This window comes from Myotis davidii, unplaced genomic scaffold (assembly GCF_000327345.1).
Source record: "Myotis davidii unplaced genomic scaffold, ASM32734v1 scaffold1525, whole genome shotgun sequence".
NCBI classification, from domain to species: Eukaryota; Metazoa; Chordata; class Mammalia; order Chiroptera; family Vespertilionidae; genus Myotis; species Myotis davidii.
In genome coordinates this window covers 385,521-407,862 of record NW_006296279.1, presented here as the reverse complement: position 1 = coordinate 407,862, position 22,342 = coordinate 385,521, and the positions used below count along the sequence as shown (strand labels likewise).

The 22,342-nt window shown below is 45.6% G+C and overlaps 1 protein-coding gene across 2 annotated transcripts in view; it reads left to right on the top strand.

Moving 5' to 3' along the window:
- Positions 1-22,342, top strand: part of KCNH1 (potassium channel, voltage gated eag related subfamily H, member 1) — a 252,546-nt gene that overhangs the window by 185,549 nt on the left and 44,655 nt on the right. For both annotated transcript variants that reach the window (XM_015568819.1, XM_015568818.1), the window contains exon 10: positions 12,139-12,335. In XM_015568819.1, the coding sequence (XP_015424305.1) occupies positions 12,139-12,335 (197 nt within the window). The remainder of the gene's footprint in view (positions 1-12,138; positions 12,336-22,342) is intronic.

The window sequence follows — 22,342 nt, the reverse complement described above, 5'->3', positions numbered from 1 at the left end:
CCACAGAGACATGAGGTTTGACTGTGTATGAGGAACAGGGCACAGGAACGGTACAGCCATAGATTGAACATTGCTGTAGGGAGATGACATATATCCCTGCCTTCAATAAGTGCCCTTGATAAAGAGGACTTTCCATTGGTAATAGCGACTGGGGTGTTTGCCTGAGAAGAAGAGTAACTAGTGACTAGTCAGCTCTCCTTTGAATTTGAACTGATATTTTAGTGTGGGACATCTATCCTCCATCCCCTCACAGATAGCACCATATGGCTTTCCAAGGAATACTAGCTGCCTTATATACTCATGCTCATGGCACCCTTACTGATGTACCACAAACAGCGGCACTCTTAGGAGCTGGGTGTGGACTCCTAGGCATGGAAGTATGAGAGAGCCGCAGAGGAGTGAGGAAGGCAAATGACTGCGTCCAAGACATATGCCATTTCCCCTCCGCCTGGGCTTCTTGTGGGGAAGCACAGGCCTTGGTTTATTGTTGATTTACTTGGTCAATTGACCGCTTCTCCAAAGCCAGCCCTCTGCCTCGGGCCTCCCGAGCACCCTGCCTGCTCCAGTTAGCCATGTGGACGGGGCCTCTGACATAGCTCAGCAGCTATGGGTTCAGAGTGGTTGTTGCCTTCAAGCTGTCCAGACTAGGAAAAAACATCTTCCATGCGTCCCCAGGAACCAGGAGATTTCAAGAGGCTCTTATTCCAAAAAAGGATGATATAAGCCTTGGAATCAACCTGACCTCTGGGCCAAGACACAGAAGAGATTCCAAGCAATCTGCTCTCTGGAAGCCTAAGTTCTGAGCTCTTGTTCTCTAAACAGGTTTTCAAGCATCAGATGGGTATGAGAGCTCGATCTTTATTGCCACTTGGTGCCCTTGAGTTCAATCCAGCCAACATGTCTTGAACAGTGTCATGGGGGTGAGGATGCAGCTGTGGACCGAACATTAGCCCAGCCTTCAAGGAGCTTCAGTGGAGGAGGCCGCCGTTATTTAAAAAGCAATGATCACATTACTTGATAACTGTTATCATAGAGAGAATGCAGGTGCTTCTAGAGCAGCGGTTCTCAACCTGTGGGTCGCGACCCCTTTGGTGGTCGAACGACCCTTTCACCTGGGTCGCCTAAGACCATCCTGCATATCAGATATTTACATGATGATTCATAACAGTAGCAACATTACAGTTATGAAGTAGCAACAAAAATAATTTCATGGTTGGGTTACAACATGAGGAACGGTATTTAAAGGGCCAGAAGGTTGAGAACCACTGTTCTACAGGGTCATTGGACAAGTAATTATTGAGCAGCTACTGTGTATCCGGTGCTCCAATGAGGAAGGGGGACAGCCGGGTCATCTTTACTTGTCATATAGAGCAGGAGTCTTTAGAAAAAAGCCCAGAGCTCATTTATCTCATCTGTTTGGTCTCTAGCCCCTTGTTAGCAGTTCACTCATTTACATTCCGCTAATTTGTTTCCTCCTTTCATACTTACATTCCCCGCTCCATCCTCTGTTTAATTTTAGCACAGACGCCAAGAATGAGGAGAAAGGTCACTGTTCATAGCTGAGCGTGTTTAGCATGAAAGTGTCAGAAAAGTGTGTTTCAAACCTGGACTACACTTCATCACATGAAATGTTTACTACACCATGAGCTCCTAAACATGTGCACACACAATTATACATAAAACTCAGTGCTTACTTTTTAACTTTATTTTTTTGACTCTATTACAGATGTCCCCATTCCCTCTCCCCCCGCTTTGCCCACCTCTACCCAGTCCCGGCTCCTTCCTTCCCTCTGATACAACTGGCATTTTCTGTTGGATTCTATTACCTTCCATTTAAAAAGAAATTGACTGTCATGACCCACTAAATTGCTTTCTTGACCTGATCACAGTCGGCAGTTTAAAAACATGGTTCCACAAACATAGACCATATCTCTCTTGGACTGAAGGCCATGCTGTGTCCTGAGAACAGAATATACTAGATGGTCTCTTATGATCTCCTTTTCCTCTGATGTTCTCTGCCTTAGTTTTGAGATGACACCCTCCCAAATCTCCTTTTGGAATGCTCTTATAAATCACTTAATGTCTCCTCAATTTTAGTTTCTTGGTTATTTAAAATAAATGTAAGACTTCAGCATTTGCATCTTTGGTGATATTTTAAAAAATAATTTTCTTCCAGTTTTTCATTGATATCAGAATAAAAAGGCACAGGTACCCATTTTTGCCCCTGGCCAACTAGTACTATTAGCATTTGCAAGTAACTTGTTATCTATTTGTGTTACTTGGCCATAGCAGATGAGTCAGAGGATTTCATCGGGGCTGTGCTTGAGTGTGGTCCAGATCCCTGTGTTTCCAGCTTATAAATGTGGTATTTAAATGATCTTATTTCACTGTGATTTAGTATCTCTGTAGTAACTTTTATGGGTTTTACATTTTAATACTTAATTTGTATTTTAATCATGGATCATCTTGGTTCTTTTCTTTGTGTTTTGTTTTGTTTCATTCTATTGGGCAAGACTGAGGTCATTTTGGCCAGGTTGCCTTGAGTAATGTAAAGAGCCCTGCCTGGCTGGTGTGGCTCAATGGTTGAGCCTCGACCCATGAACTAGGAGGTCACAGTTCAATTCCTGGTCAAGACACATGCTTGGGTTATGAGCTTGATCCCCATTAGGGGGTGTGCAGGAGGCAGCCAATCAATGATTCTCTCTTATCATTGATGCTTCTATCTCTCTTCCTTCTCCCTTCCTCTCTCTGAGAAGTTAATAAAAACATATTTTAAAAATTGGTTAAAGAGCCCTGGACCTGAGCTGGAGCTTTCAACTGTAGCCCTGGCTCTGCATTAACTCCCTGCAGGAGTTACCGCTAACTGGCTAAGTCTCTAAGACCCCCAGTAGTTATACTAAGCCCGTCGCACTGCTTCAATCACATGCTTACTCATCTGTCTCTCCTGTGAGCTGAGAACGTTTGATTTCATACCTCTGGCTTGGCCCAGCACATGGAAGGCACTATCGACTGTTTGCTGAATTGAATTGAGTTCAGTGGGATTTGAAAGGCAGGCTGTGAAAGGCCCCATGGCCTAGAATGAGGGTCTGGACTTATCTTATAGGATGAGGGTCCCAGAGAACATTTTAAACATGAGAGCGATTTGAAGATCTGGTTCCACAAATACAGAGGCATGGGGGTTGGCTAGGAGGCTCAAGTGAGGAATGATGACGGTCTAAGGAAGGTGGTGGGAGGGAGATGAGGAAGAAGGGCCAGAGTCCAGAGATATCAGGGGAGGGAGAACCTCCGGGATGTGGGAGATGAAGAGAGGGAATAGTCTCTGGCAGAGACTAAATAGGCAATAGAGCCGAAGGAGGAAGAAGAGGACAAGGAGGAGGAGAAGGAGGAGGGATAAAGAAAATGGGCTTAGTCTGTTGAGTCTGCAGTGTCTTTTTGGAACAGATCTGGGGATGGCTCTCAAGTACAGGAAACTCTTCTCTACTTGTGGCTGGGCCAGAGGCGAAGGAAGGGGAGCAGTCATGAGGAAGGCTGATGGGCAAATCATCAGAGTTCACTTTCTACTTTCAGTCCTGCCACTACTGAACGAGGATTTACATTCTCCTTCAATGGACGTGTAAATGTGTCAATGGTTTTTCCCAGATGGAGTCTTTTTTTCCCCTAATTTGGAAGATATACTCATTTTTGCTTTAAATAGTTACTTTGGATCCATTGACCTTGCTTGGATATTAATGTAGCATCTATTTATTTAACAACTATCACAGCATAACATGGTGTTAGCCTCTTTGGGGTGGGGGAAGTAATGACAAAAGTCTTGGATGGATGTTCTATCCCATTTGGGGGAGATAAATGCATGATTAATGGCAATAAGTGACACAGGTACCTCTTTCTGTGGACTTCCGGGAGTGAACAGGGAAATGTTCATGGAGGAGGTAGTTGACTGGGTGTGGCTGGACCAGGAGGCGTGTTTGATAGGCTGGTTCTTAAAATGGGAAGAGCAGCCTGAGCCTCTGGAGTCATTAGAGGCACATTCAGGGGCCAGTGTAAGTAGGGTAGCCTGAGAAGACTTTGCATGTGGGCTGGTAGTTCTCAACGCTAGTGAACATGACAGTCAGCTAGAAAGCGTGTTCACCATGCTGGTTCCCAGATCCTCCCCATGGGTTCTGCTTCTGCAGCTCTAGGCTGGAGCCTTGGGATCCGCAGTGTCACAAACCCTCCCTCCCTCGGGTGATTCCACTGAATGTGTGTAGAAGACTATACCTTGAGAACGTTGCCGTAGACAGTCACTACTGGATATTTTTTGTGTGTGTAAAGGGCTGAGATGATGACTCAGTGGGAAGTTGTAAAGCATGGAAGCAAGGTCTTTATTATTTTAGCCTGACCCATATGAATATGTCGATTTTCAACGATTTCTGACCTGCCAAAATGGTAGGATAAACAACCAGTGGTCTATATACAAGGGAAGGAGGGCCCAGCCTAGGGTGGTGGCTCTGTGAAGTTGGAGTCAGGAGTAGCACATAGGAGGTAGGGCGTTCAGATGGGAAGAGTGGTGGGAGCCGAGGCCTGGAGAAGCTGTGCTTTGTAACCACAAGTCCAGCACTGGAGCTGGAGCTGAGAGCCCTGAGGGGCAGCAGTGGGGCCTGGGGCTGGAGAGGCAGCTCAGGGATAGGCTGTGGACGTTTCTAAATGTCAGCATGAAGAACGAGGCAGTGCGGAGCCACCAACAGTGGTGAGTAAAGTATGACAGCGTTAGAGCTGTGTTTTGTAACAATTAATGAATTGGAGACCAGGGGGTCAGTAGGTGACTAGGGCTCATGCAGGAGGTGAGACGTGTTAAGATAGAGGCAATAGAAACTGAGAGAGGTAGGGTTGCCAAATAAAATACAGGATATCCTGTTAAATTTGGATTTCTCATAAAGGACAAGTACTTTTTAGCTTAAATATTTCCAAACATGGAACAGGACACACTATACTTCATAGTATTATCCATGTATCTGAAATTCGGCTTTAACTGGGTGTTCTGTATGGTTATTTGCTAAATCTGGCAACCTTAGATGGGAGGGGAAGTTGGATGAGATGTGGAAGGAGAGTCTGAAAGGTTGTAAATGATAGGATATGAGGAGTAGGTAGGAGGAAGTGAGAGAGGTGATGCTGACCTCGGAGTACTGGTAAGTAGGGAGATGGCGACAGCGGTAACAGAAAGAGGCCTCCAGAGGAAGAGATGGGGAGAGAGGAAGGTGATGGCTTGGTTTTGACTTGTTGCATTTAAGATGAGTATCCAGGTGGAGTTTTCAACAGCCACTCAGAAGGGTGGGTCTGGAACCAGGAAAAGAAGCCAGGACTTAAGACAGAGATTTAGGGTTCAGAGGAAGGAATAGGGAAAACAGCAACAATGATAAAAAGAGAGGTACAGAGAAAACCTGTGAATGTTTTTCTAAATGACCAAGTATTTCAGAACATTTTAAAAGACATGGGAGTGTAGCCCTTCAAAATGTTCACAAGGAACTTTAAATGTTATTAGAAACTCTTACGATAGGTAAGTAAAATACAATTTGTACATGCAACATGGTCTCGGCTATGTGGGGAGAAACATTCGTAGATAAAAACCCACAGACATCTTCATCAGCATGTCACCACGGAGGCCTCTGGTGTGAGAGGCTGTAGGAGAGTTTCATTTCCTTTTCATGTATTTGTCTGTTTTCAGGTTTTCTTTAAAAGAGCATGTGCTACTTTCAAAATCAGTACATTTAGTTTTTAAAGTAACTCTTGAGGATGTTGGCATCATTCCAAGTTTCACAGATCCTTTTAAGATTTTAGGATACATTTTGAAAGAATCATATATTTTTAGTCTTAACAGCATTCCCTTTATTTATTGATCCAATCAGAAAATAATGACAGTTTTTTTTAGAAGGTGTTACCACCCCCCCCCCCAAAAAAAACACACCAATTCTTGAACTGGGGGAGGCTGGCTAGACAATGAAGACAGAATGGCTACCTAACAAAAGTTTAAAAAACTGCAACTGCTTCCTATAAACCGTCATTATTTTAGAGACGGAGAAGCTAAGTCCTTCACAGAGATGTTTCCAAGATTCTTGTAGCTGGAGTGGGTGAGGGGGACACCCCCCACTTCCTGGGCCGCCATCTCCCATGGTGCATTGTTCCACGTACCGAGAGGACCAGCTGAAGTGCCCTATAATAAAATAGATGTCATAGGTGATTTCATACTCAGCACAAGGGGAGGAAACTGTTTCAGTGTCTCTCAAAACACTCCAACCAAGCATTAATATTCATATAGCTATTCCATCAACCAAAGCAATTATATTAACTCCATACTCCAAGCAAGGAGGTACAGTGTGAATAATCTAGTCATTCGGAAATGCAAAAACATTTGTATCAGGTAATGAATACATTACCTGGTCGAGAGAGGATGGGCGTGGGGATGAAGTTCTCTTTCCTACTTCTGTTTTTGCTTATGCAATTTTTAAAAAATTGGGTTTGCAGTCCCTGAAGACACTGGTAATTAGGAGAGTTAGTAGATCTTTCTAAAGGAAATCCTCATAATTTTAGTGCCCAGGATGGAGTGAATTGGTTAAATCAAAAATTATGGTAAATCAAGATATAAATTGTATTGGCATGCAAAATGTTTCCCACATAATATTAAGTGGGGGAAAGCAGGATATATAATTATATTTGCAGTAACAGTAATTTCAATCACAGAAAATGCATGTATGAGTAGGAAGAAGATGGAAAGTGTACCATAGTGTTAGCTGATGTTTTCTGGATGGCGGACTTATTTTTCAATTATTTTCTACACTGCACATATATTCTTTTATAACAGAAAGGGAAAAATCAAGTCAATTTTCAATTCTTATCTATAGTGATCTTGAAAAATTAACCCCTGCTTTCAGTGGAAGATTTACAGTGTATAACTTAGTGGAGAGACATCTGATTAACTTAATTTTATCTAATTGTGGTTGTGACGAACAGGGGAACTGTCATGATGTTTCCAAACCCTTGCTTTAATAGGTGGCCCCACTCAGGTAGAGGTGCCAGCGCTGTTGGCTCATGCTCAGTACCTTCTCCACAGGAAAGCTGGTGACCCATATTTGAGTGAGATTTTAATTCCTTTAAGGAGAGCCTATGTATCATTAGGTAATTTCTGATATTCATTATCTTTATTTCTTCTTTTTAAACATGTCTTTAAATTTTTAGCTCAGCATCCATCTGGATCAGAGTGAATTATGGGAATGTTTCGGAGGAGGTCAGCAAATTCCTTCTTGAGTCAGGCTGACAATGCAGCTTCCTACAATGTAGACACCCAGGTTCTTGCATTTGGACTGGAGACCAGGTCTCTCCTTAAACTCGTCTATCCTGAGGCACTGTAAGCCGTTCATATCCTGACTTACCTGTTCCCTCAGACCCATCTTCTCACTGATGTATTGATTTGTGCATTCCATAGCATTCCAGGTGTAGTGCTATGGATTGGAGAGACAACACTGAACCAAACAGGCACATTTGGAGGAGAACTAACAGTCTCACCAGGGAGACAGACAAGTAGATATGCGGCTTTATAACACAGTGCCAAGATTTATAATAGGAGTAAGAACAGGATGCGATGGGAACTTACAAGACAGGTCAACCAGGAGAAATCAAAGGAGGCTTCCTGACAGAGGTGGTGTCTGAGCTGAGACTTGCGTGATGAACTGAATTCCACCAGGTGCAGGAGTGGTGGTGGTGGTTGGGGAAGGGAATGAAAGTGAGAGTGTTCCAGGCAGAAGGGACAGCAGTTACAAAGACCTGAAAGCAAAAACGCGACAGAAACACATTTGTGTTTAGAAAGAGAGTCCTGGCTGTTGTGAAGAGAATGGATAGCAGACAGGGAGACCAGCCAGGAGGATGCTGAGAGATGAGAGTGACTTGAACTGACTTAATGGCAGAAATGTAGACAGGCTCAAAAGATAGTTGATAAATAAAGTGATCAGAGACCAGTCACTTATTGGCTGTGGAGACGAGGGAGGAGTCTGGAATGACTTGGACAACGTTCACTGGGATGAGGAACCCTGGAGTATGAGTTTACCTGGGAGGGAGGCAGGTTCCATGTGGGTTGACCTAAGTGAATGTGTCCAGTGGGCGATTCTGGTCTCAGAAGAGAGATCTAGGTTCAAGGTATAAACCTGGGGATCATTGTGATCCAGGTGGCAAGTGAAGCCAGGAGAGTGGCTGAGCCAAGCCAAGGAGAGAGGGGAGGGAGGGTAAGAAGCAACACGGTCTAGAGCAGAGTCCTGATGAATGGGCCATGTGGGGGAGGCTGAGGTGGACTTCCAGCAGAGGGGGGACCGGGAGGAAGGGGAATCACAGAAGATAAGGAGAGGGGAATGGTGTCCTCAAAGGTTATGAACCATATTTCACTGACTAGAAGATGCCATGGATTGTAAGACACCAATATTTTATGGCCACTGAGAAAGAATGCTGCCAATTAAATGGTGATTCCCCAGTGCATAGGGGTACCTTTTGTTCTTCGGTGATCACGCTAGGGAATGAGAGATGAGTGTGGGTGTAGGGCTTGTCCTTGCTTCTGATTGGCAAGCTGACCTGGGAAGTCATTCCTCCCGGGATGTAACTTGCAAGCAGCCTGCCAGATGCTCTGTATCCTGCCCTTTGATGCTTTCCCCAAGTTGCATGGGTCACAAACACATTTCTCATTTGCCAGAACAGTCTTGGGTTTGTTTTGAGTCCGGCAGGTCCTCCAACACCAGATTCTTAAATCTCACTGACATGATCTAGATGAAAAATGCTGCCTTGCCAGGAAGAAGGGTTGCGTGATTTTCAATGTGAAATACTTTTTTGTGGTAGGAAACTACCCTCCATTTATTGTTTCTGTCAAAACCTTTGCTTGGGAGACTCTTTCCAATGGGCATGTTGTCATTTCTGAGGATGCCCTTATTTATTCCATGGTCAGTTTCAACCACAACATGGTTGCCCTTTGTTGTAAGCAATAGGTATGAAGAAGTTGTTTCTAAACTGAATTTTTACAGATAAATTCACATGTTTAATACACACGAAGCGCTATCATTTTTCGTCATGGGTTCTTCTATAATTAGAAAAATGATTACCAGATTTGTTTGAGAAGTATAATGCTCAGATGAAGTAATTTTATTAAGAATCAGGCAAGATTACCAATGCTCTTCAAATCACAGTAGTTCTTGCTTAGTTGCCCGCTACATCCCAACAGGAGATGGCAAGTTTTATAAATTCTGCGTCTCTCATTGATATTCAAGGTGCTCACTCAGGACAGTCTATCCCTATAAGAGCCACTTCTCTTTCCTGCCTCATCTTTCAGGGGAGAAAGTAGGGTGCTCGCTCAGAGCTGGGACTATTCATGATGTTCTGCTGGACTATTCGGTAACCTGTTCAGTCTCATGGGCCTCTCACCTAGATTTCTATGATTCTGTGTGTTCTGGTTACCTATTTCTATGTAACAAACCTCCCCTACATTGAGTGGCTTAAGAAATTCATTTCTGTTTCTCACCATTCTGTGGATTTTTGCTCAGATGGTTGGTTCTCACCTGGGCTTCCCATCTGTGGTTGTAGTCCAGTATTGGCTGGGGCTGCGGGCATCTGATGGCTGAGCTGGGCTGAGTGGCCACGATGGCTCATTTACCTGAGTGGCAGAGGCTGGCCGTCAGCTGAGAACTCGGCTGGGCTGTCCACCAGATCACCCCTACGTAACCTCTCATGTGGCTCCTTCTTCCTAAAACACCCGGCAGAAGCTGCAAGGCATCTTATGACCTTGTCTCAAAATCCCAGGCACCTCTTCTGCCATACTCTATTGCTCAAGGCCAGGGACCAAGGTCAGTCCAGATTCAAGGGGAAGAGAAGTGGGCTCTGCCTGTTGATGTGAGTTGCAGTGTACAGATGGGGTCCATGTATTGACTATCGTGGTGTGTCAGAAGAAGAGCGTTCTCTAGAGGAGTCAGATGAAATAAATATGAAAGGCAGGAGCGGCATTGTGATTCGGTGGAGGGAGCTTAGGGAATGATTAATGTTTGAACGAACTGGCCAGGCTGGTTGGGTAGGACTCGGCACTACTAGGGAGGACTAGGGAGCACACACTGACTGAGCCGATCTCCACGGAAACCAGGTAGCATCCACAGAGAGGAACATTCCCATCCACTGGCCGCAGCCCTAAATTAGTCCTCTCAGACAACGTGGTAAGGGGATTGAAATTGCACGGTTTTAAAGGCATATTTACCTAAAAGCTCCCCCACACACGTGCCCTCCTCGTATGGAGTCAGTAAAACCATCTTCATAAGTCAGAACTGCACATTATGTCACGGACACAAGGAGAACTGTGCAGAAATGTGTCCGGTGCACTTGTTTCTCAGCCCACACGGTACAAGTGCTCAGAGAAGCCTGTGCCCCAGGAGTACTTATACACCTAGAATCACACTGTTGGGTGTTTAAGAAAAGGTTACATTCTTTCTGTCCAGCTGCTTGAAAGTCTGATTGCCTTTGTAGCCTGAATTAGGAAAACAGCTATCCTGTTGACCATACTGCGTCATGGAACCTGGGTTCCAGCTGTGGAGTGTGGCAGGGGTTGTCAGGGTTACCTGTCACCCATGTAGCATTGTTTTGTTCCCTGCGTACGCCTCTCTGGCTCCCTGGGGATTCACATTTGTGTTTATCTGTGCTGAAAATGTAGAGGCAAGATAAACAACACTTCAAGCTATTTATAACCAGAGGCTGTGCCAGGAGTGAATTAGGCCTTGTGTTAGACATATGTTAAAATGTTGGTTGCTGGGCTCAGTTGGTTGGAGCGTCAGCCCATACACCAAAAAGGTTGCAGGTTTGATTCCTAGTCAGGGCACATACCTGGGTTGCAGGTTTAATTCCTGGTTGGGGCACATACGGGAGGAAAGTGATCAATGTTTCTCTCTCACATTAATGTTTTTCTCTCTCTTCCTTCCGTTCTCTCTAAAAATCAATAAACATATCCTCAGGTAAGGATTAAAAAGTATACATTTGGCCACTGGGAAAGGTAGGAAGAATATTCCCTGGTGTGAAAAGCAGATATTTAGTGACTGATAGAAGTTTGGCCCAGAACATGGCTACGTGGGATTAGAACTCTGTTGATTTATGAAATACACTGTTGTGGAATGCTAAGCATTTAGGGTCCTGGAGATGCCATTTATTTAGGGACCATATTTTTTTTTAAATTATTTTATTGATTTTTTTACAGAGAGGAAGGGAGAGAGATAGAGAGTTAGAAACATCGATGAGAGAGAAACATCGATCAGCTGCCTCCTGCACATCTCCTACTGGGGATGTGCCCGCAACCCAGGTACATGCCCTTGACCAGAATCGAACCCGGGACCCCTCAGTCCGCAAGCCAACGCTCTATCCACTGAGCCAAACCGGTTTCGGCTAGGGACCATATTTTTATACTACCAGGAGGGCAGTTGGCAAGGGTGAGGAGTGTGGAAGAGGCGTGGTCGAGAGGTGAGGAATGGCGCCCATACAAACATGAACCTGGGGCAGTGGACAGGCCATGGGAAGAGATGGACCCCACTCTTCCCTGACTTCGTCCACACAGATCATCCTAAACAGAGGAGACCTCGCCTGTTCTTGGCTCTGCTGAAGAGTCTACACCCTCCCCACAATAGCCTAATGTATATCCATAGTTCCCCTTCCTTCCTCAGTTCTATTTGGACTCTGGGTATGGAGAGAACTCCTACGGTGCCAGGGACTGTGTTACGTGGAGGGATAAAACGCATGAATTCTCATGCTGGGCAACAGACAATAAGCCAACAAATACATAATGGAATTCCAGATTATGATTGTGTTTTGGAAAAATGGTTGCGGGGGAGGTGCGCTAAAGAATAACAGGGGATTCTCGTAGGATGTTCAGGGGATAACATGTACAATCCCAGAGTCATTGATTAAAACTTTGACATGTACTTTATGGTATTTTAAAGATTCTTAAATTGCATGTTGTTAAGGTTTAAATGAAAATCACTGTTGCCCTTTCTGAACCCAAGGTGCCAAACACTAAATGGACAGCATTTCTGGGGAGCATTTCTTGATAGCTGACCCCTCCTGGACCTAGATGATGCCTTCCTCATCACCACTTTCTCTCCTTAGGGAAAGGAGATGTGTTTGGAGATGTGTTCTGGAAGGAAGCCACCCTTGCCCAGTCCTGTGCCAACGTTAGGGCCCTGACCTACTGTGACCTGCACGTGATCAAACGGGACGCCCTGCAGAAAGTGCTGGAGTTCTACACGGCCTTCTCCCACTCCTTCTCCCGGAACCTCATTCTCACCTACAACTTGAGGAAGAGGGTGAGCGGGCAGTTTCAGTTTCCTCTCTACCTGGAGCAATCTGTGCGCGCTTAGGATGGCCACATGGCCAGGATGGTCCTGCCGTGGTCCCTTTAAGTGGAACCCTTGGTTCTGTAGGGGTTCCGTTCACTGCTTGCTCTTTGGAACTTTTACTATAAAACGAGGGGGAGAGAATATTATTAGGTTAAAAGATGGGTCAGGTTTGGAGTAGAATAGATTCATTCCTGAGTGTGTCTCTGGACTTTTCCCCAACGATATCTAGACGTTCTGGCATTTAGAAAAGATAAGTAAATATGAGATCGTTAGTAAAAACAAACAAAAAAAGGCTGTGTGGGGCCCCTCCATTAATGAAAATGAATCTCCCTGGTGATGGGGACCCCCCGAGTGGTGCGAGGACGTTAGCCAGCTGCCAATAATAATTTTTAAAAGGTATGAAAATGATATAGTTGGGTCCAGAAAATAAGGAAAAAATGGTATATGATGGCCTAGAGAATGTTTTACATACAAATGCCAATTTCACTAGTTGAGGGATATTAGGAGTTTGGGGAACCAAAAGGTTTCTCATATGAAGTTGTTTATAGAACTTATTGCTTCATCTGACTGTGAGGATCAAAAGATTTGTCTTGTATTCTAGGTTTTCATGATTGATTTTCTTGCACTTTACTTAACTCTTTTATTTGAGTCAGTACCAATGTAGCTCTGGACCTACTGGAATCATCTCAGAATCTTACCCCCCAAGCTCCGTATCGCTGTTAACATTGCCGATATTGCCCCGAGGTTCCAAGTTAGGAGCCCCGACCCCATCCTGATGTTTTTTCTCCACCCCCCCTCCCACACCCTGGGTGACCTGCTCATCAGGCCCCATTGGTTCCACCTGGGCTTCCCAACCTGCGTCCACACTGTGCTTCCCCCTCGGGGCTCTCCCTGAGCTCTCAGGACACAACGCCCCTATACAGACCCTCCCCACATCCTGGACGGTGCACGAGGCTCCAAACACACCTTGTACCTGTCCTCAGTGCGGCGCTTTCTCCTGTGGCCACTTCAGTGACCTGAACAACTAATCAGATCCGCCCCTCCCCTCTGTAAAGATGACTCCCTCCCACTCTGACGACAGGATAATATCTGTACACTTCAGTATGGCTTATATGGTCTTCACATCTGGCCCAAGCTTAACCCCAAGCCCTAAGCTCAGTCACTTTTCCCACACCCACCTCTGCCACCCTGAACATTCCCACCCTGGGAACTCTGTGCAGCTCTACAGCCACCCACCCCCTGGGCATAGTGCCTCTGCAGGCCGTTTCCTGGGCCTGGGATTCTGTCCTCTTTCTGTGTTAGACAAACGCCTGTTAACCCTTCAGATTCTGCTGAAATGTTTATGTTTTCACTCATCAAACCCAGCACATACCAATGAACTAGACAAACATATACAACTGAATGGCACTCAGCGCCTGTCTCCAGGAACCTGGATCTCATAGGGAAGCTCCCCCCAGGGAGCACATGACGCTAAGTACAGGGAGTGCGTCTTTCACAGCAGATTGTGGGAGCATAAAGGGGGAGTACAGCTAAAGGGGCAATTGAGGAGAATGTGTCGTGGGGTGGTACCTGAGCTGAGTCTTAAAGGATAAGTTTGCCGAGAGAGAGAGAAAGAGAGAGAGAGAGAGAGAGAGAGAGAGAGGTGTTCCAGTTAGAGGGGCAGTTTGAAGCTAAGTACAGGGAGTGCGTCTTTCACAGCAGATTGTGGGAGCATAAAGGGGGAGTACAGCTAAAGGGGCAATTGAGGAGAATGTGTCGTGGGGTGGTACCTGAGCTGAGTCTTAAAGGATAAGTTTGCCGAGAGAGAGAGAAAGAGAGAGAGAGAGAGAGAGAGAGAGACAGGTGTTCCAGTTAGAGGGGCAGTTTGAGCAAAGGCAGAGAAAGGAAACTGCGTTTTGTCTTCCAAGTCCTTTGTAAAAGATTCTGCCTGCCTGTCATTGGGTTGTCCCAACAATAGGTTCCCATTATTTTAAATCCCTTGCATTGCCTTGCCTTGCCCTGTGAGTGCGTCTCTGCTCGGGGACCTGGGAGGGCCTGGTGCCTTGATGTCCCAAGGCCTAACCCAGTGCAGAGAATTACTAAACATTTGGGGATGGCAAGGAGAAAGGGAGGGGATCTCTGGACCTCGGTTTCCACGTCATAACATGTGAGCTTGTGGCCAGGTGATTTTTTTGGTTCTGTGATTGGAAAGTGGGTCATTTAAATTCCAGTGGGGAGTGGGCAGGGGTGGAGAAGAGAGCATTTGCAGCTTTTCCTTCTTGATCTGCGAACATGGGATGCTCGCTGGTGATACTTTTAGCCAAGTGGCATCTCTTAAAGTCTATTTTCTGATGTATTTCTTCCTTTTATGAAAGCAAGTTGATTATAATCAGCTTTCAGTGTTGCTGGTAATATAGGTTGAAAAATGTGCAGTTTGGGTTGTTTGGAAGAGTAATCATCTTGGGATAATTATGGTGCTAATCTGTCTTTAAAAACCAGGACTGTCCATGAAAAAGACAACACCTCAGCAGTCAGGTTGTGTTTATAAGTCCAGAATGATTGACAGCTCTGCAGAAGAGAGGGCTTGGGGGCCACAGGTTTGAAGGGCTGTGTGGAGAAGCTTAGGCAGGTCTGTGTGGCCACAAGAATTAAAGGTGCAGGCAGTATAAGAGAGATCTTGGAAAGATCAGAGCTGCCCAATGAATGCAATAGGCAGCTTTGAGTGAAATTGGATTTCTTGTCCTGAAGGTATGTGGGCTTCCCCTAGGGACCCCTCAGAGACATTTCAAGGGGACTTAGGCATCCAATGGAGAGTCAAATTAGTGACCTTCAAATTTCCTTTCACATGCAATTGCCAATGAGTCTGGTATGGATGCAAGAGAATTTTAGTGAGATCCTGTCTATAAGGAGGCAGCCATTCTTTTTCTTGGAGAAAAGAAGCTTGTCGTTTTGGTATTGCCATTGTAGTCTCTCATTGTGTCCTTCTGAGAATTAATTTATAGTTACATAGGGCATAAAAGATGAGAACATTACATGCATGAATTATCCTTGTAGCTAATTTTTTTTTTCTGGCAAAGTGAAGTGCATTCTTGTGGTTGTTTCTATCTTGGCAAAATCAAGTGTGTTATTTACAAAGATTCCTAAGAACACGGTGCCTCTGACATCTGCTTGGGGGATTGTTTGATCTTGCAGGCCTCCTCCAGGGCACAGCAGCAGCTCCGAGCTGGAAGGTGCCTCGGTGGCCATCTAGTCTTACCTGCATTTCCCCACCACCCTCATTTCACAAATACCACAGCGGGGTTAATAATGGACAAGAAATGGCTCGTTGACCAGGCTTCTTCCTGCTTCTCACAGCTCATGGCCTGCTCTGGCCTCTGTATCTAAGCCTCATCCTTATATTCCTAAACCCACGTGTGTGAAACCCAGCTCTCAGCTCAGCTCCTGGGACCCAACTCCGGAAGGACACGGTCACCTGACTCTACTTCCCCAAAAGACACCTGAGCTTATTCCAGTAGGCAGGGATGAAGAGGGCAGAACCCGAGACCAACCCAGCATTTTGACCTCTGGTTTTCCTTGCCTGTGGGCACTGAGCCAGAGGAGACCCCAGTCTGCATCCTGCCTCTGCCATTCAGTGCTCCTGTGGGTTCCAAATGCTTGCTCATCTGCGAAATGGGGCTGATGAAAAGTTCCACCTTGTAGGGTAACTGTGAGGGTTGAGTAGGATAATACCTGCGAAGCTTTTACACACAGGGTCCGGCACATAGTATGTGCTCAAGTAAATGGTGGCTTATTGTGACTTTGTTTTGTTTGCTTGACACTCTGCTCCACTCGACTCTTTATTATCCGGAGCCTTTTTGGAAAATAAAAAAAGACAGTTCCTCTGACTTTGTTTATGCAGGTGCTCGCTCTGCCGAATGTTCTGTGGGTGAGTTTTATTCCAGGGTTCTCTGCCCCTCTTGCGGCAAAGGAGGGACCAGCTGACCTGGAAAGTGGACGCCGTGCTGACCTCGCTGTCATTTAAGCTCCTGCCAGTGCGGAGGTCAGCCCTCCCACACCTTGGCCATTCCATTCACGGGGAGGACAGTTAGGCTGGTCTGACATCCAGGTCAGTCACCAGGGAGTCAGGGTTTTGCCAAGAGGAAAGCACAGCATCTTCTTTCTTCTGAGGGAGGTGGTATGCAGTTGTTCATGCAAATAGGGGAAGTGGAGCCCCCCTCATCCCAGACCCAGGCTCTCCTGGCATTTTCCTCAGGCCCCGGTCATCTTCTAACTGCAGCCAGCGCTTTGCACACTATTAATAGCAACACCCTTACCAACTCCAGATACCGGGCAAGCTACGTCACAATGTCAGTGTGTGCTTTATGTCAGCTTATTAAAGCCTCAGAACAGCCTCTCGACAGTACAGGAGCAGCCCCGTTTTTCAACTGAATAAACTAGGACCCTGTGGAGGAGAGAATCACTCTTCAAGGTCACCCAGCTGATAAGTGGCAGGTTTCAAACCCCTGCTCGTACCCCTCCTGCTAACAGCGTCACCTCCCGGGGTCGCCCTCCATCAAGTATGGCTCTCAGCTTTTCCCACAGGGCAGTCTTTGGCTTCCGCTTTCTCCCTGCCTGTTGATTTTTCAGGGCTGTCTCCAGAACATCTCCAGTGACCATCTCTACCCTCAAGCACACCCAGCAACTTGCACAACGAAATCACAGTAATATCCCAGGTTGGGAGACATAAGACATTTCCACTCATAAGGACACACTGCTGGGTATGCTGAGGGGGCATGGCACACTTCACTTTGGTTAGGCAGCAGGCTAACCTGGCCATGACATTAGTAACTTACTGGGAAGACCACCAGCTTTGGTCCTGGTTTGACTACTGACTACTTGTGTGCCTTTAGGCGAGTTACTGAACTATTCTAAACCTCAGTTTCCTCATCTGTGGCAAGGGTCTTATAAAAGTTCCTCCTTATTAGTTGTATTGAAAAGATTACATATTTCAAAACAGCAGACATTAAACGTGACATATAGCCCAGCCGGCGTGGCTCAGTAGTTGAGCATCTACCTATAAACCAGGAGGTCATGGTTCGATTCCAGGTCATGGCACATGCCCAGATTGCAGGCAGGAGGTCCAGTAGGGGGCATGCAGGAGGCAGTCAATCAATGAGTCTGTCTCATCATTGATGCTTCTCTCTCTCTCCCTCTCTCTCTCCCCTCTCTCCTTCTCCCTTCCTCTCTGAAATCATTAAAAATATATTTTTAAAATAATAATTAAAAAATAGATAAATGTGGCATATACCTGTAGGAACCACTCAGCACATGCACATTTGTCTCCTCCTACTGCCTGTCCCCTCTCCCGCCTTCAGCCTCCTCCACCCTTGGAGGTCTGAGTTCACGCTTTGCTCCCCTGTGCTTATAACCAGATCCTTCCTTTAATCGGTGTTTCACTTGGGCCCTACTTTCCCTTCAACATTGGGTGAAAGTTCATGCCCGGATGCTAGCTGGGGGGATTGGGTCCTCCAGCTCATCCATAGGACTTGGCGGAAATGTACCACAACTCAATGACGTAGCACAGACATGCGGGTAGCTAATTCACAGCAGTCAGTGCCCCAGATAATTGGCATGTGGGTAATTGGGAGGGTGGGTCTCATTCTGTGCGTGGGCCTTTAATTTTAAAGCTAATATTATTGTGTATTTGAGTGTGTTTTTGCCAGTGTTTGCTTATGTTAATTTGTCCCAGGATGGATTTTTCTTAGCTTGCTAAGGCCCCAACCTGGTGAGTATGGGAGGGAGCTGGGACTGTAGTTACTGGTGCTTTCAAAGCAGGAGCCTCCTAAATGCCTGTTTTCCGAAACTGAAGTTGCCATAGTGAACAGTCCTGAATGCTGTATGTATATTTCTAGCTCACTTTAACCAAAGGGAATTTTATTCTAGAGAAGAGGTCAAATCATGGAGGCTCGGAGAGAGCGCTGCTCATACATGGCATTGGGAAGCCGTCAGTTTTCTCCCTGAACACATTCTAGCGGGAGGTTGTTAAGATGGAGAGACCTCAAAGTCGGGTGCTCGGAAATGCGTCTCCTTGCCTGTTGAATCATCACAGCCTGTTTTTTAAGTGATCTCTACAGAGCCCATATTTTCCTTGTCATCCCTCCATCGTGAGGGCTTCTGTGGAATTAAAGTCATCTATTAGACTGTCAAGCCATAAAGATAATAAAATCAGGGTATTGGAACAGGAGTGGGGAAGGGAACAGATGATGTGAGTGATAAGATCATAATTCTTCCAGGACAAGAAAATGTAAATCAAGGCCAAGCCCCTTTTTCCTGAAGAGGATCAGGGAGTGATGTTCAGGACCTATGGGACTTTCCACGGAACCTCTGAGATCCTCCCTCTACTCACCTCCCAAACCTAGCAGTAGGGAGAGGTGGTTAAAATGTGGACTGTAGAGTCAGAACACTTGGGTTCAAAGCCAGGATGTCCTTAGTGACCTTGGGCTGGTTAGCAACCCCAGTTCATTCATTAATAAAACATGGCGGTGATATACCTCAGAAGGGTGCTTTGACGTAGCAAGTTCTCAATGTATGTGTTGCTGTCATTATTGTTTTTGATGAGCTTAGCTTTTCTGGAAATGCAGAGACCCCATGTTACGTAGTGTGTTAAGTAGTGTGTTAATCACAGGTTACAAAAGATCTGGCCTAGTTTAGAGGACCAGGAGGCCAATGCAGTCGTTTGGGGAGTAATGTACCTTCCTAATATTTTCTTAGAAGTGCGTGTTTGACTCCTAATAAATGGGGTAATGCTAATGAATCCCAGGTCCTGGGTTCAGTCCCCCCTGAGCAAGTTGGTTTCTTTGTTGTTGTTAATCCTCACCTGCGGATTATTTTTTCCCATCGGTTTTTATCCAATGGGCGGAAGGGATGGTAGATTCCTACCTGGATGCCTAGGGGCGGAAGCTGTAATTTATCTTATCACTTAGCGATCTTAATGTATTGTTACGTAGTGTGTTTATCACAAGTTACAAAAGATCTGGGCTAGTTTAGAGGACCAGGAGTCCAATGCAGTCGTTTGGGGAGTAATGTACCTTCCTAATATTTTCTTAGAAGTGCGTGTTTGACTCCTAATAAATAGGGTAATGCTAATGAATCCCAGATCCTGGGTTCAGTCCCCCCTGAGCAAGTTGGTTTCGGTGTGCTAGAGAACAGTGCTATTGGGCTCATCACGGATCTGATTTCCTCCAATGGGCGGAAGGGATGGTAGATTCCTACCGGGATGCCTAAGGGAAGAAGCTATAATTTATCTTATCACTTAGTGATCTTAATGTATTGTTACGTAGTGTGTTAAGTAGTGTGTTAATCACAGGTTACAAAAGATCTGGCCTAGTTTAGAGGACCAGGAGGCCAATGCAGTCGTTTGGGGAGTAATGTACCTTCCTAATATTTTCTTAGAAGTGCGTGTTTGACTCCTAATAAATGGGGTAATGCTAATGAATCCCAGGTCCTGGGTTCAGTCCCCCCTGAGCAAGTTGGTTTCTTCCTTTTTAAAACAATTATCTGTTTTTTTGTTTATCTTCACCTGCGGATATTTTTTTCCCATTGGTTTTTAGGGAGAGTGGAAGGGAGGGAGTGAGGGAGCGAGAGAGAGGAACTTCGATGTGAGAGAGACACATCCATTGGTTGCCTCCCTCATGCGCCAGGAATTAAATCTGCAAATGGGACCCTTTGGTACATGGCCAATGCTCTAACCACTGAGCCATGCCAGTCAGGGCCAACTTTGGCTTTTTGATGTTTCAGGTGGTTAGGCCAGTGTTTCTCACATTTATTTGGCCCCTGAACCGTTTCTTGAGTTACATTGATAAATATCTATATCTGTTATAATATACCCGTCAACATTCATCAGAGCCAGTTTAGGAAACAGTCTCTGCTCTTTAATGTCTCCTCTGGCTCAAATGGTCCGTGACCTGTAGAATGGACGGGTCTTGTCTGTAGAACATCAAGAAGGCAAAGCTACACCAGCAGTGGGAATCTCGCTTATTGGGTTCTCAGTAACATCCCACGGAGATTACTGGCCCAGCTCCCTGCTGTCTGCACCTCCTCCTGAACTCAGCTGTCCCCAACTGCCCCCAACTGTCCAGCAGCGCATCCACTTGCTAGTGAGCAGCAGGGCTCAGGTTATCAAATAGCCTTTGGGCCTCATTTTGGCGGCACATGTGCTCATATAAAGTTCGGGAGGCTGTTTTCTCCCTGGCTCCCAAGTCTCTCCTTGCAAGGAGCTTTCTCATTCTTTTATTGACTCGGTTACATTTTGTGTTCCTGCCTCCGCTGCCGTGTTCCTGTGCTCCCGTGTTCCCATTTAAGCACGTCCTCCGCTCTTCAGATGTTGCTGGTTGGTTTTGAGCATGTCCTTGTAGACGTCGCCCGTGAGTCATGGAGGTTTTCATTCTAACCCGGGCTTTTAGTAAGTGGAGAGTCGGGAGTTGAACCCTGGCTGCCTGTCATAATAATAACTACCTTCGAAATGTGAGATTAATGCCCTGGCCAGGTGACACACTTGGTTGGAGTGTTGTCTCATACACCAAAAGGAGGCAGGTTCAGTTCATGGTCAGGATAGATACCTAGGTCGTGGATTCGATCTCTGGTTGGGTGCATACAGGAGGCAACCTATCAATGTTTCTCTCTCTCCCCCCCACCTTTCCTCTCTAAGTAAATCAATAAGAAAAAACAACAATATATCACCTGGCTGGCATGGCTCAGTGCGATTCCCGGTCAGGGCACATGCCTGGGTTGCAGGCACGATCCCCAGTGTAGGGCATGCAGGAGGCAGCCAATCAGTGATTCTCATAATGGATGTTTCTATCTCTCTCTCCCTCTCCCTTCCTCTCTGCAATCAATAAAAATATATATTTTTAAAAACCCACACATATAGTGTGAGGATTTAAAAAAAGTAAAATAAAAGTTTATTTAATGGAAGCAAATGCGAGTTCAACCCCTCCAAGGGGGCTTGGAGCATGTGCACCTGAAGCTCACACACAAAATCTATCCCAGGCCAGGTGTCCGTGCAGACCATTTCTGATGTAATGTGTGCCACGGGTCCACCCAATCTTGGTGCTTCTCACTGCAAACTTTGTTGCTTGTGATTTACTTGTTACTAGTGTCACTTATTGCTGTTGTTCTGCCTGTACTTAACTTAGGCGCTTCCTCTCTGCATCTGAATCCGTAATGGAGCCCTGTCTCCATATAGCCTCTCTTTAATCTCTCTCCTGTAGGTGAGGCCCTGTCTATTGATCCATAGCACTGGTCACCTTCTCTTTGTAGCTGTCATTATACTTCCCATTCACTGTTCACTGTGTGTCTCTTTTGCTGCCTAGAAGCTCCACATGGGCTGGGTCCTGTCCTGATTGGTTTTCCTAGAGCTTGGTACAAAGTAAGCATTTAATAATTGAATGGTTGATGAATGGATGGATGGATGAATGGATGAATGGATGAATGGATGAATGAATGAATGAACAGACCAGCCAACCAACCAACAAATGAACATACAATTCCACCTACCGATATTGGGCATGTCCCTCCCTCTCGAATTGCTATAGATTTTAAAGCCTTGATTGTAAGATGGTATCTGTAGTGACCCCTCTTCTTTCTCCCTCTGAAGCTTTGCCTTGTGTCCCATACTCATCTTCCCCCTTTTCTTTCCCCAGGCCCTGGCATAGATGGCTCTCCGCCTCTGTAGGTACCCCCGATGCTCTCAGGGAGCCAGAGTGAGCTTTATGTCTCTTCCAACCTCATTCACACAGTCGCTGGCAATGGTATAGGACAGTGATAGCGAACCTTTTGAGCTCAGCATGTCAGCATTTTGAAAAACCCTAACTTAACTCTGATGCCGTGTCACATAGAGAAATTTTTTGGTATTTGCAACCATAGTAAAACAAAGATTTATGTTTTTGATATTTATTTTACATATTTAAATGCCATTTAACAAAGAAAAATCAACCAAAAAAATGAGTTCACGTGTA